Here is a 13,976-nt window from a genome sequence, read left to right as displayed (position 1 = left end):
TGCAGAAGTGTGAGAGGTTGGTTATGGATGGATTCATGAGAGTTAGAAGTAGACCAAAAAAGTATTGGAGAGGGGTGATTAGACAGGACATAGTGCAGTCGCAGCTTATCGAGGACATGACCTTAGATAAGAAGATGTGGAGGACACAAATCAGGACAGAAGGTTAGTAGGTAGGAGTGCGTCCATACTAGTAGGTAAGAGTGTTTCTCTTGTTGCCCTTACTAATAATCGTAGGACTACTCTTGTAGTTTCTTGTTCTTCAATTTTTGTTCCTATTTATTATTTTGTGTAGTTCGTTGTAGTATTACTTTGTTGTATATCGTTCTATAACTATCTATTGTCTCTTGTACTTCCATTATGTCTTTTTCTAGACTGGTTTTGTCTTGAGCCGGAGGTCTATTAAAAACCGTGTCTACTTCACCTTTGAGGTAGAGGTAAGGTCTGCATACACTCTACCCTCCCTAGACCCTAATGTGTAGGACTACACTAGTATGTTGTTGTGGTTGTTGTTGAAATAGTGACAATATTATTGAAAATGCAGAAAAATAATTGGCTAACACTGACAAAGTTCGGTAGAAAGCGCATAATTTGGCTAATATTGACTTCTCGGATTGTTTAAGATACAAAGGCTAGCAACGCTTCAAAGATAGAAACTATACTAGTGAGAATATCATATTGTAGCCAGAAAATTCACACTGGTACTAAAGTCTGTACATATTTAGATTGTAAGAGAATTAAAGAATTAAGAAAATAAGCATGGCAAAGAAATCAATATTCTAGATCAAGAAGAGACTCCAGGAGAAGTCTATTCTCAGATGGGAGAATGATGAAAATTATAAAGTTGAGCACCATACTCGTGGAAATGGGTAAATAGGGGTCAACTGTTTTTCATTAAAAAAAATCTAAATCTTTTTTTAAAAAAATAATTACCAGCCCCCTTCCCAACACTCCCTACCACCCCCCGCCCCTCCACACCCCATTCCAAAAAAAAATTAACAAAATTTTTAATTTTTTTTTTAAAAAAAATTACCACTCCACACCCTACCCCCTACCACACCCCATCTAAAAAAAATTAACAAAATTTTAAATTTTTTTAAAAAAGAAAATTTTAAAAAATTTATGAACTCACCCCCTACCAGCACCCCCACCCCCACCCCCTATCCAAAAAAAAATGTAAAAAAAGGTTTCATTTTTTTTTATAGATTTTTTTTTAAAGAAAAAAGACTTTCGTACTACCCCACCCTTTATCACTTTTTTTTTGTGTGTGTGAATGCATATCTTTTATCCATTTAACTACCACTTTTAAATGGGTAATATGGATATTATTCGTTTTTACCCATTTCTAACTGAGTTGGATACCCAACCCAGTTAAAATGGGTAAACATGAGTGGATACCCATATTAACTACCCATTTTGCCATCCCTATTATTCATGCCTAATGCTCAACGCTCGGGTGATTGATAACTTGATGAAACATTTCTGATAACATAATGTTTGGAAGATAGTGTGGTGTTTGAATTTTTAATCCCAGAATGCAACAACACCCATTAATTTATTTCTATCACCAACTTAGTGTTTATCAATGCCAGTTGTGTGTGAGATGTGTTGTGTTGTCTCCGTTTATTTTTATTTGATTAAAGTTTTCTTCTTTTAAATTTTTTATCACTTCTAATAGCTCTCAGCATTTCCGTTCCCTTGGTGATTTGGATTCACTATCTTAAAAATTAATGTAAGGAATGTTTACAATCATCATCATTAACCATAATTACATAATTACCATACTATATTTCCAATTACTGACATCATTCACCACTACTATTAACTATAATCCAACAGCAACTATTACTGCCGACCACCATTACATACTGTTACTACCAAGTACCATCCATGAGAAATGTTATCGATATCAATCACATAAAGCACCGTCCATCAACGAAAACATGAAATTAACAAACGATCAGAATATAAAAACAAAAATATGAAGTACAAGGTTCTGAATTCGGAAGATAGCATTAGATGATCCCTCAAAATAAGCTTCAATTCCCTGCATATGCAAGATAAAAAGTACAAGATATCATCTTAATTTCAAAGAGGTATGATTTAATAAAAATAAGGTTTTAATTAATGTGAAGAATCGAAGAACTTTTCAGAGAGAATTATAACTTACTGTGGCTGTTATGGATGTAGACCTTAAGGATATTATATCCCATGTCCTCTCGTTCTTGTTCGATATTTCTGACAGAAGCCTCAGCAGTAGTGCTGCAATCATGTAACTCAATTGATTCCAAAGTACAAATTTCCACGAAATCTGTTGGAATTTCTTGCAGGTCCTTGCATTTCTTCAGAACAAGGCGTTTTAGATTAGGAAAGCTATCACTGCTAGCTTCCCAACGCTTAAGATTTAGCTCGCTCAGTAACAACAACTTCAAGCTTCTGAATATGTCTTTGTCAGTCAATCTCCATACATCATCTTTGGCTAGACAATGTTTAAGTTTGAGCTCTTCAAGATGTGGCAACATGATAAAAGTTGATGATATCTCTTCCCAAATAAATGTATAACACCTAGTTAAAGACACTCTTCTAAGTGATTTTGGAAAAACAAATATCGTGATGGGGTCTACCAAATAACTTTTCCAGTAAAACTTGAATGTCTCAAGTTTTGTCAACATGGACATATCCAAGAGACGATCCGAAATATTCCGTGGTATGTCCGAAGATACACAAATGATCAATCTCTTCAGATTAGGAGTGCTAGAAAAGACTTCATTTGTACAACTAGAGTAACAAAGACCAAAAAACTCCTCTAGATTTGGCATCCCTGTCACAAGATTCTTATCTATTCTAGGACTTGGTAAATAACTGGCTCCCGTTAAATGTATATACCTCAAGTTCTTCAGCATCCATATCTTCCTAGGTAAAGTTGTCACTGAAGAATGACCATCACAAATTAGAGTTTGCAAATTCAGAAGCTTTGAGATTGATTCAGGAATATTGTCAAAACATCGAACTTGGAGATATCTCAAATGAAATAACTTTGTAATCACAAGTGGAAATGTGCTGAACCAGGAAGAAAAGATGGCCAATACCCTGAGATGGTTGAAACAAGAGAAAAATCCATGTATTATAGGATCATGACGGTAGATGGGCAATATAGGGAGAAGCTTAATACGGGGTTCATAAGGTAGACCCAAGTTAGAAAAGCAGTAGATAGATCTGGCTACAGGGGGTAAGAGCTTATGACCATCCTTAATATACTTTTGAATACTGAAGCGACGAAAATTAGGCTTTTGTGCTGGTGAAAATGGAGTTCTCACAACATGCATAAACTTTGTCATTTCAGCTTCTATCAAACAGAACTCACGCAGCAGATCATGTATTCCGCATACTTTTACCTCACCATTGAATCTTTTTTTTCTAGCCATTATCAAGTTCCTGCTGATAAGATCCTCCAAATAATGTTTAGCCACTTCTTCCAAGCTTTCACAACTTCCAGAAGACGTCCTTATGAAACCTTCTGCAATCCATAATTGGATCAATCTCCACGTATCAACTTGAAAATCCTCTGGGAAATCACCCATAGAAAGAAAGCACGGTTTGAGTCGATTAGGCAAGTGATGGTAACTCAAACCGAGCACTCCTAAGCATTTATTTGGATGACTAGCAATGATTTCACTTAAGGTTTTGGCAACGTACTTCCAACTTTCTAATGTCTTGGGGACCGTTTTAGAGAGATGCCCTGCAATCACTGAAATTATTAAGGGAAGTCCTTGACATTTTTCTGCTATTTTTTTTCCAATTTCTTTCAACTCGGGAGGATGATCGTGTTCTAGTCCAAACACCTTATCGCGGAGTAACTTCCAACTATTATCTAAATCCAAGAGGTTCATCTTATGAGGGCTACTAGTATTTGCATAGATTGCTACATCAGTTTCCCTAGTAGTCAATAAGACTCGACTCCCATTGTTGCGATTAGGAAATATTTGTGATATGCTATCCCAAACATCCCTACTCCAAATATCATCAACAACAACAAGGTATCTAGGACCCTTTAGACTCTTTTGCACCAGATCAGCTAACTCATTGTCATTCATCTTATCGTAATCTTTTGGATTTTTCTTTGAAATGCAATGTAAAGCTTCTAACAATACATTTCTATATCGAAATTCTTGAGATATTGTAACCCAAACAAAAATGTCAAAGTGATACCTGATTGGAAGATGATCATAAGCCTTTTTAGCGAGTGTTGTTTTGCCAATGCCACCCATACCTGATATGGTGACAATGTCTAGATATGACGTTGGTCCTCTCAATCTTTTATCTATTATCTCCAAGTCACCATCAAGTCCCTGCACGATATCATCTTTCAACTTATCTGACAGCATTGGATCACTTATAGAAGAAGCGCCAATCAAGGAATCTGCGGTTAATTCAAGAATTTGATCAGCATCATGAGAAAGAATCTCCATCACTTGTTTCTTTGTTGTATCCATTTTTTCAACAACTGGTAGCATATGATGGTGTCGTAAAATTCCAAATGTCCACCTTTCGCCTTTGATGATTTTAGAAATCTTCATTTCAACAACATCCTCTACCTCACTAACAACAACTCTAATATCTTCCTCAAAAGATTTGTTGCAAGAGTTTTCAAGAACATCTTGAAAATATTCAGCTGTAGCCCGAAGAGAATCGAGTATTTCAGTACCGTGATCATGAAAGAGTTTTGAAATATTTGGTTGATCAAGAGTTTGAAGAAGAGAAATTACAGCAGTATAAGCTGCCATCAAGTCAATATGGAGAGGAATTACAACAAAAATAATTTTTAGATGTAACTCAATATATCAAATAATGTACTACTCTTGTGTATTTATAATAAAACTTAATTAATTTCCAACACCATGTTAGTTTAGTGTGTAAAATCAGAAGACTAGGTATAATATTAATGATGGGCAGTTGGGTGACTGATATACAACCATACCGCAATTTAATTTGCAGCACCATGTTAGTATTTATCAATAAAATAATAAGAAGCAGTTAATGCCAGTTGGATGCGTGAAAACAGATCTGTGTCGACTTAGCTCCTTGTTCCCTTAATGGCTCAGACTCGCTACTTTAGGATTGAAGGTGAAAGATGCTTAGCATGCGAGAACCTTTCTCTGGTTTTTTAATGTTTTCTTTCTTTGATATAGACAATTTTTATACTAAATTAAGAAAACGCCATTTATTGTTTATTTGTTACGGTTCACTCGCCACCATTTATGATCATTATCATTAACCACCACTACGTAACAACCAATAATTACTATCGACAATCATCTCCATCAGTCACCACGTCCTATATATTAATACTAATAATTGCTGACATCATTCACCGCCACCTATTAGATATAAGCCTATAACTATAATCAGCCACCACCTGTTACCACCATTAGGCATCAACCATTACTATCAACCACCATTACTAAATAGCTACTACCCATAATTACTTAATTCATTCAAAATACTCCCATCTAGCCTATAGCTCTGTTACTCGGACTCAGGGGCGGCTCAAACCCATTGGTGGCCTAAGGCCAAAATCAAATTAGAGAGAATTATAACTTACTGTGGCTGTTATGGATGTAGACCTTAAGGATATTATATCCCATGTCCTCTCGTTCTTGTTCGATATTTCTGACAGAATCCTCAGCAGTAGTGGTGCAATCATGTAACTCAATCGATTCCAAAGTACAAATTTCCACGAAATCTGTTGGAATTTCTTGCAGGTCCCTGCATTTCTTCAGAACAAGGCGTTTTAGATTAGGGAAGTTATCACTGCTTGCTTCCCAACCCTTAAGATTTAGCTCGCTCAGTAACAACAACTTCAAGCTTCTGAATATGTCTTTGTCACTCAATCTCCATACATCATCTTTGGCTCCACAACGTTTAAGTTTGAGCTCTTCAAGATTTCGCAACATGATAAAAGTTGATGATATCTCTTCCCAAATAAACTTACAACACCTAGTTAAAGACACTCTTCTAAGTGATTTTGGAAAAACAAATATCTTGATGGGGTCTTCCAAATAACCTTTCCAGTAAAACTTGAATGTCTCAAGTTTTGTCAAGCTCGACATATCCAAGAGACGATACGGAATATTGTGTAGTATGCTCGAAGGTACACGAATGATCAATCTCTTTAGATTGGGAGTGCTAGAAATGACTTCATTTGTACAACTAGAGTAACAAATACTGTAAAATTCCTCTAGATTTGGCATCCCTGTCACAAGATTGTTATCTATTCTAGGACTCGGTAAATAAGTGGCTCCCCCTAAACGTATGTACCTCAAGTTCTTCAACATCCATATCTTCCTAGGTAAAGTTATCTCTGAAGAATGACCATCACAAATTAGAGTTTGCAAATTCAGAAGCTCTGAGATTGATTCAGGAATATTGCCAAAACATCGAACTTGGAGATATCTCAAATGAAATAACTTCGTAATCACAAGTGGAAATGAGCCGAACCAGGCAGGGAAGATGGCCAATACCCTGAGATGGTTGAAACAAGAGAAAAATCCTTGTATTGTAGGATCATGATGGTAGATGGGCAATATAGGGAGAAGCCGAATACGGGGTTCAAAAGGTAGATCCAAGTAAGAAAAGCAGTAGATAGATCTGGCTACACGGGGTAAGAACTTATAAGCATCCTCAATATGCTTTTGAATACTGAAGCGACGAAAATTAGGCTTTTGTGCTGGTGAAAATGGAGTTCTCACAACATGCATAAACTTTGTCATTTCAGCTTCTATCAAACAGAACTCACGCAGCAGATCATGTATTCCGCATACTTTTACCTCACCATTGAATCTCTTTTTTCTAGCCATTATCAAGTTCCTGCTGATAAGATCCTCCAAAGAATTCTTAGCCACTTCTTCCAAGCTTTCACGACTTCCAGAAGACATCCTTATGAAACCTTCTGCGATCCATAATTGGATCAATCTCCAAGTATCAACTTGAAAATCCTCTGGGAAATCACCCATAGAAAGAAAGCACGGTTTGAGTCGATTAGGCAAGTGATGGTAACTCAAACCGAGCACTCCTAAGCATTTATTTGGATGACTAGCAATTATTTCACTTAAGGTTTTGGCAACATACTTCCAACTTTCTAATGTCTTGGGGACCGTTTTAGAGAGATGCCCTGCAATCACTGAAATTATTAAGGGAAGTCCTTGGCATTTTCCTGCTATTGTTTTTCCAATTTCTTCCAACTCAGGAGGATGATCGTGTTCTAGTCCAAACACCTTATCACGAAGTAACTTCCAACTGTTATCTAAATCCAAGAGGTTCATCTTATGAGGGCTACTAGTATTTGCATACATCGCTACCTCAGTTTCTCTAGTAGTCAATAAGACCCGACTCCTATTGTTGCAATTAGGAAATATTTGTGATATGCTATCCCAAACATCCCTACTCCAAATATCATCAACAACAACAAGGTATCTTGGACCCTTTAGGTTCTTTTGCACCAGGTCAGCTAACTCATTGTCTTCCATCTTAACATAATCTTTTGCGTTCACAATAACTCTTTGCTTTGAAATGCAATGTAAAGCTTCTAATAATACATTTCTATATCGAAATTCTTGAGAAATTGTAACCCAAACAAAAATGTCAAAGTGATACCTGATTGGAAGATGATCATAAGCTTTTTTAGCGAGTGTTGTTTTGCCAATGCCACCCATACCTGATATGGTGACAATGTCCAGATACGACGTTGGTCCTCTCAATCTTTTATCTATTATCTCCAAGTCACCATCAAGTCCCTGCACGATATCATCTTTCAAGTGATCTGACAACATTGGATCACTCATAGAAGAAGCGCCAATCAAGGAATCCGCGGTTAATTCAAGAATTTGATCAGAATCATGAGAAAGAATCTCAATCACTTGTTTCTTTGTGGTATCCATTTTTTCAACAACTGGTAGCATATCATGGTGTTGTAAAATTCCAAATGTCCAGCTTTCGCCTTTGATGATTTCAGAAATCTTCATTTCGACAACATCCTCTGCCTCACTAACAACAACTCTAATATCTTCCTCAAAAGATTTGTTGCTAGAGTTTTCAAGAACATCTTGAAAATATTCAGCTGTAGCCTGAAGAGAATCGAGCATTTCAGTACTGTGATCATGAAAGAGTTCTGAAATATTTGGTTGATCAAGAGTTTGAAGAAGAGAAATTACAGCAGTATAAGCTGCCATCAAGTCAATATGGAGAGGAATTACAACAAAAATAATTTTTAGATGTAACTCAAGATATCAAATAATGTACTACTCTTGTGTATTTATAATAAAACTTTAATTAATTTCCAACACCATGCTAGTTGAGTGTGTAAAATCAGAAGAGTAGGTGTAATATTAATGATGGACAGTTTGGTGACTGATATACAACCATACCGCAATTTAATTTGCAGCACCATGTTAGTATTTATCAATAAAATAATGAGAAGCAGTTAAATATTACAACAGGATAAGTAGTCATATTGTAATGTTTTGGATTAATAATACATAATTAAGTCCATGCCAGTTGGATGCGTGAAAACAGATCTGTGTCGACTTAGCTCCTTGTTCCCTTAAAGGCTCGGACTCGCTACTTTAGGATGGAAGGTGAATGATGCTTAGCATGCAAGAACCTTCCTCTGGTTTATTAATGTTTTCTTTCTTTTGATATAGAAATTTTTATAATAAATTAAGAAAACGCCATTTATTATTTATTTGTCACGGTTCACTAGCCACCATTTATGATCATTATCATTAACCACTACTACGTAACAACCAATAATTACTAGCGACAATTAGGGGTGTTCACGCTTTGGATAAAAACCGATCCAAATCGAAAAATAGAACCAAACCGATAAAATAAAACCGATTTTATTTGGATTTGGTTTGGTTTGGGTTTAGATTTTTGAAAACCGATAGTATTTGGTTTGGTTATGATTTTATTCAAAAAAACCGAAGAAATAAGCGAACCAAACCGATGAATTATATACAAATATTTTATTAATACATACTTAATATATTATTTTTATAAACAATTTTAAAGATCTCATATATGTTTTCATTATAATTTCTTTATAATTTACTTATTGAAAGCAAAAATGTCCGAGGTGAAAATATTTATTTTATTGATTTCATGTATAAGAGTGTCAATGACAATTCTCTGTGGGACTGAAAATATTAATGTCTCTTCCTTCTAAGCCAATATAGTGAATTTTAAAGCTTTAATCATAATAAATTCAGTGATAGAAAGTTCAATAATTTCAGTCATTCTAACTATTTTTTTTTTTGAATGGATTGTTGTCACTTTTTTCACATTTTGAAAGAATTTTTTCTTTATTTTTGTGTATGGTTAATAACCGAACCAAACCAAACCGATAAATGTATATTATATTTGGTTTGGTTTGGTTTTGATAATTTTAAAACCGATTAAGTTGGTTTGGTTTTGGTTTTGACCAATAACCGATCCAAACCGACCTATGAACACCCCTAGCGACAATCATCTCCATCAGTCACCACTATATATTAATACTAATTGTAGACATTGAAATTTTGGGGGACTCTACAAGATGCGTTTAATTCGAGTTAGGACTCTACAATTTGTGTTCAACTCAAATTAGGATTCTTGGAGGCTACTCACCCCTAAACCCTAGTTCACACCTATATAAATGGTACAAAACTCCCTTAAAAGGCATCTCAAAAGATCCCATAAACTCTTGGGTATTTTTAAGGATTAGGATCTCGAATATTCCACAAAAGTCATGGAATACTCATATAGAGGTCAAATCTAAATCATCCTAGTTCGAGAAATACGCCACTAACGGCCCTCGAATCATGGATAAATCTTAGGAAAGTAGAATCAAATGAGGAACAAAAATTGTACTTGCATATATCAATAAAGATATGTTTCCTCTTATTTTATTGTGATTGCCATTTATTTTATGTCACTTCAAAAATAAACCAAGTCAATACTAGTTGGGTGTGTGAAATCAGAGGAGTAGGTGTAATATTAATGATGGACAGCTTTTACTTAATTTAAAAAGCATCAATTATCGGTTTCATTCCTAATATTTATTCTAAATAGATTTGTTTATCACATTGTGTGCTAAGTGATACGTGTAATCTCAATGGTTTAAACTAATAATCAAATCGATAATGATAAATAACTGATAAATCACAATCTTACCGGTTCTTTGATAATTTAGCACGTCTACCAACAACAACCGATAAGTCAAACAGATAATCTTGGAATCATATACAACCCTACCGCAACATGTGAATAACACCCTTTAATTTAATTTGCAGCACCATGTTAATATTTATCAATAAAATAATAAGAAGCAGTTAAATATTACAACAGGGTAAGTAGTCATATTGTAATGTTTTGGATTAATAATACATAACTAAGTCAATGCCAGTTGGATGCGTGAAAACAGATCTGTGTCGACTAACTAACACCCTTAATAGCTCGGACTAGCTACTTGTGAAGGATGTTTACCATGCGAGAACCTTCCTCTGGTTTATTAATGTTTTCTTTCTTTTGATATAGACAATTTTTATACTAAATTAAGAAACGACATTTATTGTTTATTTGTCACGGTTCACTAGCCACCATTTATGATCATTATCATTAACCACCACTACGTAACAACCAATAATTACTTTCAACAATCATCTCCATTAGTCGCCACTATATATTAATACTAATTGTAGACATTGAAATTTTGTGAGACTCTATAAGATGCGTTTAATTCGAGTTGGGACTCTACAAATTGTGTTCAACTCAAATTGGGATTCTTGGAGGTTACTTACCCCTAAACCCTAGTTCACACCTATATAAAAGGTACAAAATTCCCTTAAAAGGCATCTCAAAAGATCCCATGTACTCTTGGGTATTTTTAAAGATCAGGATCTCGAATATTCCACAAAAGTCATGGAATACTCATATAGAGGTCAAATCTAAATCATCCTAGTTCGAGAAATACGCCACTAACGGCACTCGAATCATGGATAAATCTTAAGAAAGTAGAATCAAAGGAGGAACAGAATTGTACCTGCATATTTATCAATAAAGTTATGTTTCTTCTTATTTTATTGTGATTGCCATTTATTTTGTGTCACTTTAAAATTTGTTGCAAACAAATTGGCATGCCCAGTGGGACCAAATGTGCCCTTCATCTCTTCTCTCTTAAATCAAATCTGAAAATCTGAAGCTACAAAGGTGGAAGAATGAGTACCTCAATCCTCGTCTTTGAGTTTCATCAAGTCTACACTCCGACAAGCCTTGAAGCAAGGGGGCATTTGTAGACATTGAAATTTTGTGGAACTCTCTACAAGATGTGTTCAATTCAAATTGGGACTCTAGAAGATGTGTGCAGTTTCAATTAGAATTCTTGGAGGCTACTCAACCCTAAACCTTAGTTTATGCCTATATAAAGGGTACTAAATTCCCTTAAAAGGCATTTCAAAATATCCCATAAACTCTTGGGTATTTTTAAAGATCAAGCTCTCGAATATTCCACAAAAGTCATGGATTATTCATATAGAGGTCTAATCTAAATCATCCTAATTCGAGAAATACACCACTAATAGCCCTCGAATAATGGATAAATCTTAGGAGAGTAGAATCAAGGGAGGAACAGAATTGTACCCGCATATTTATCAATAAAATTATGTTTCTTCAGATTTTATTTGTGTGGTTTATTTAGTTTTCATATGTTTAAAATTTGTTGCAAACAAATTGGCACGCCCAGTGGGACCAAATATGCCCTTCATCTCTTTTCTATTAAATCAAATCTGAAAATCTGAAGCTGCAAAGGTGGAAGAATGAGTATTTCAAGCCTCGTCTTTGAGTTTCATCGAGTCTACAGTCCGACAAGCCTTGAAGCAGGAGGGCATTTGTAGATATTGAAATTTTACGGACTCTACAAGACGTGTTCAATTCGAATTGGGACTCTAGAAGATGTGTGCAGTTTGAATTAGAATTCTTGGAGGATAATCAACCCTAAACCCTAGTTTATGCCTATATAAAGGGTACTAAATTCTCTTAAAAGGCATCTCAAAACATCCCAAAAACTCTTGGGTATTTTTAAAGATCAATATCTCGAATATTCCACAAATTCATTGAATATTCATATAGAGGTCAAATCTAAATCATCCTAGTTCGAGAAATATGTCACAAACGATCCTTGAATCATGGATAAATCTTAGGAAAGTAGAATCAAGCGATGAACATAATTGTACCCGCAATCTTGATGAATAAAATTATGTTTCTTCATGATGAGAATATAAAGTATAATTAGTTAGTTATGTACAGTAGAGTCGGTTATGTACAGTAGAGTTAGTTAGAATCAAGTTTGTTAGTTAGTTAATTTCTGCCAGTGATTATATATATAGTCACATTGTAATTCTTGTACTTTTTAATTCACATTCAATGAGAGATAATTTTCATGTTGCTCTTCTAGATTCTTCTTCTCTTCTCTTCTCTCTTCTTCTCTCATCTTCTCTCATGTGAGTTGAAGCTCCATCAATGGAGGAGCTTGACTGATCAGTAGCTGATTTCATCACTTCATATTTTTTTGTGATTGTAATTTATTTTCTGTCACTTTAAAATTTGTTGCANAATCTGTGAGCTTCGTTTTCTCTTATGTGAATTTTTTGTTTGATTTGGTTGATCTCGACTGGATCTTCGATCTGTCAATTTTGTTTGTGAACTCTGTTTGATCTGGTTGCTCTCGACTTGATCTTCTTCCCAATTTTTCAATTCACAATGGTTGATTCTTCAAATGATTCCATTCCAAATGCTTCTGCATCCACTGTTAGGGTAGAAATCCCTAGTCCTTTCTACTTGCATCCATCTGAGAATGCGAGTTCATCCCTATTACCTGCAGTTTTCGATGGAACTGGTTACAGATCCTGGAGAAGAGCAGTTCTCAGAGCTTTATCTGTTAAGAGCAAGACAGGATTCATTAATGGGAAGGTTGTGAGACCTGATCCTACTGATCCTAGCTTTCAGCAATGGGAANTCAATTTAGTGAAAACTAGTATTCATTTCAAGAAGATTAATATTCATTTCAGGACAGACAATCTCTGATATAATAATCTTACAGCAAAAATGAGCCTAGAATAATAACCATTAAATAGATAAAATAATCTTACAGCAAATTGGCACTTAAACTATCTAAAAGTTAAACAAATAGACACACACGTCCTATGTGACATCATACACATAAGATGTTCGGTAGGACGCAGAACTACCACTTAAGATGTCACATTGGACACGTGTGTTTATTTGTTCAACTTTTGAATAGTTTTAATGTCTACTTGTGCACACCCGAAATTGGAGGACATATATGTCAGTTGAGGCCAAGTTGAAATGCACATTTATGTATTATGCCTTCTTTATAAAAATGCACAATGATAATCAAAATTTCAATAGGAACCTTCAACTCATCTACACTGGACTATAATCATACAACAGAATGGCCATGACCCAACTAAATGGTCTACTATACAAAGCACCAAATATAACAGCCTTTAGTAACTAGAAAGAATCTAATAAGAAAAACCATTCATTAGTTAGTCTAACAGCCAATTTACATGTAAATACTTGAGCTTACTGTAGGAAGCATTTCATATTTGACACATCCTAAAATATATATTAGTATTAATACGACCCCCAAATCTCAGACAGATGTATTTCACTTTCTGCCTTCTCTTTACTGTTTCCTGGTGTGACGGCATAATTCCAGACGTCCAGAGAGGATTTGACAACAGATAAGTATCTCTAGCTTGACATCATGACATCATCAATTGACTGAAGTGCTTGACTTGCATAAAAACGGACATCGACATCAGGGTCCTCAGCTAGCTCTACTAAACTAGAGCGAATCGTTTTCTCTGCTACCTGGCAATTATAAGAGGCTTTGAAAGTCGACACTAAGGTATAGCGAGGAT

The 13,976-nt window shown here is 35.1% G+C and overlaps 1 protein-coding gene across 4 annotated transcripts; it reads right to left on the bottom strand.

Annotated features, from left to right (window-relative positions):
- Positions 1–1,781: 1,781 nt before the first annotated feature.
- On the bottom strand, positions 1,782–8,251 carry LOC125850454 (putative late blight resistance protein homolog R1A-10). 4 transcript variants are annotated; one of them, XM_049530303.1, is made up of 3 exons: positions 6,944–8,056; positions 2,168–3,511; positions 1,782–2,044 (listed from the first exon to the last, which is right to left on the bottom strand). In XM_049530303.1, exons 1-3 carry the CDS (start codon positions 8,016–8,018, stop codon positions 2,037–2,039), a joined length of 2,427 nt encoding a protein of 808 aa, XP_049386260.1. In that variant the 5' UTR covers positions 8,019–8,056; the 3' UTR covers positions 1,782–2,036. The 4 variants fall into 4 exon arrangements, with proteins under 4 accessions (XP_049386260.1, XP_049386261.1, XP_049386258.1 ...); XM_049530304.1 differs by having other exon boundaries at positions 2,168–4,206; positions 7,651–8,056; XM_049530301.1 differs by lacking the exon at positions 2,168–3,511 and having other exon boundaries at positions 5,600–8,251.
- Between the last annotated feature and the right edge of the window lie 5,725 nt (positions 8,252–13,976).

This window comes from Solanum stenotomum, unplaced genomic scaffold (assembly GCF_019186545.1).
Source record: "Solanum stenotomum isolate F172 unplaced genomic scaffold, ASM1918654v1 scaffold17111, whole genome shotgun sequence".
Lineage (NCBI taxonomy): Eukaryota > Viridiplantae > Streptophyta > Magnoliopsida > Solanales > Solanaceae > Solanum > Solanum stenotomum.
This window is presented reverse-complemented; position numbering and strand designations above follow the sequence as displayed.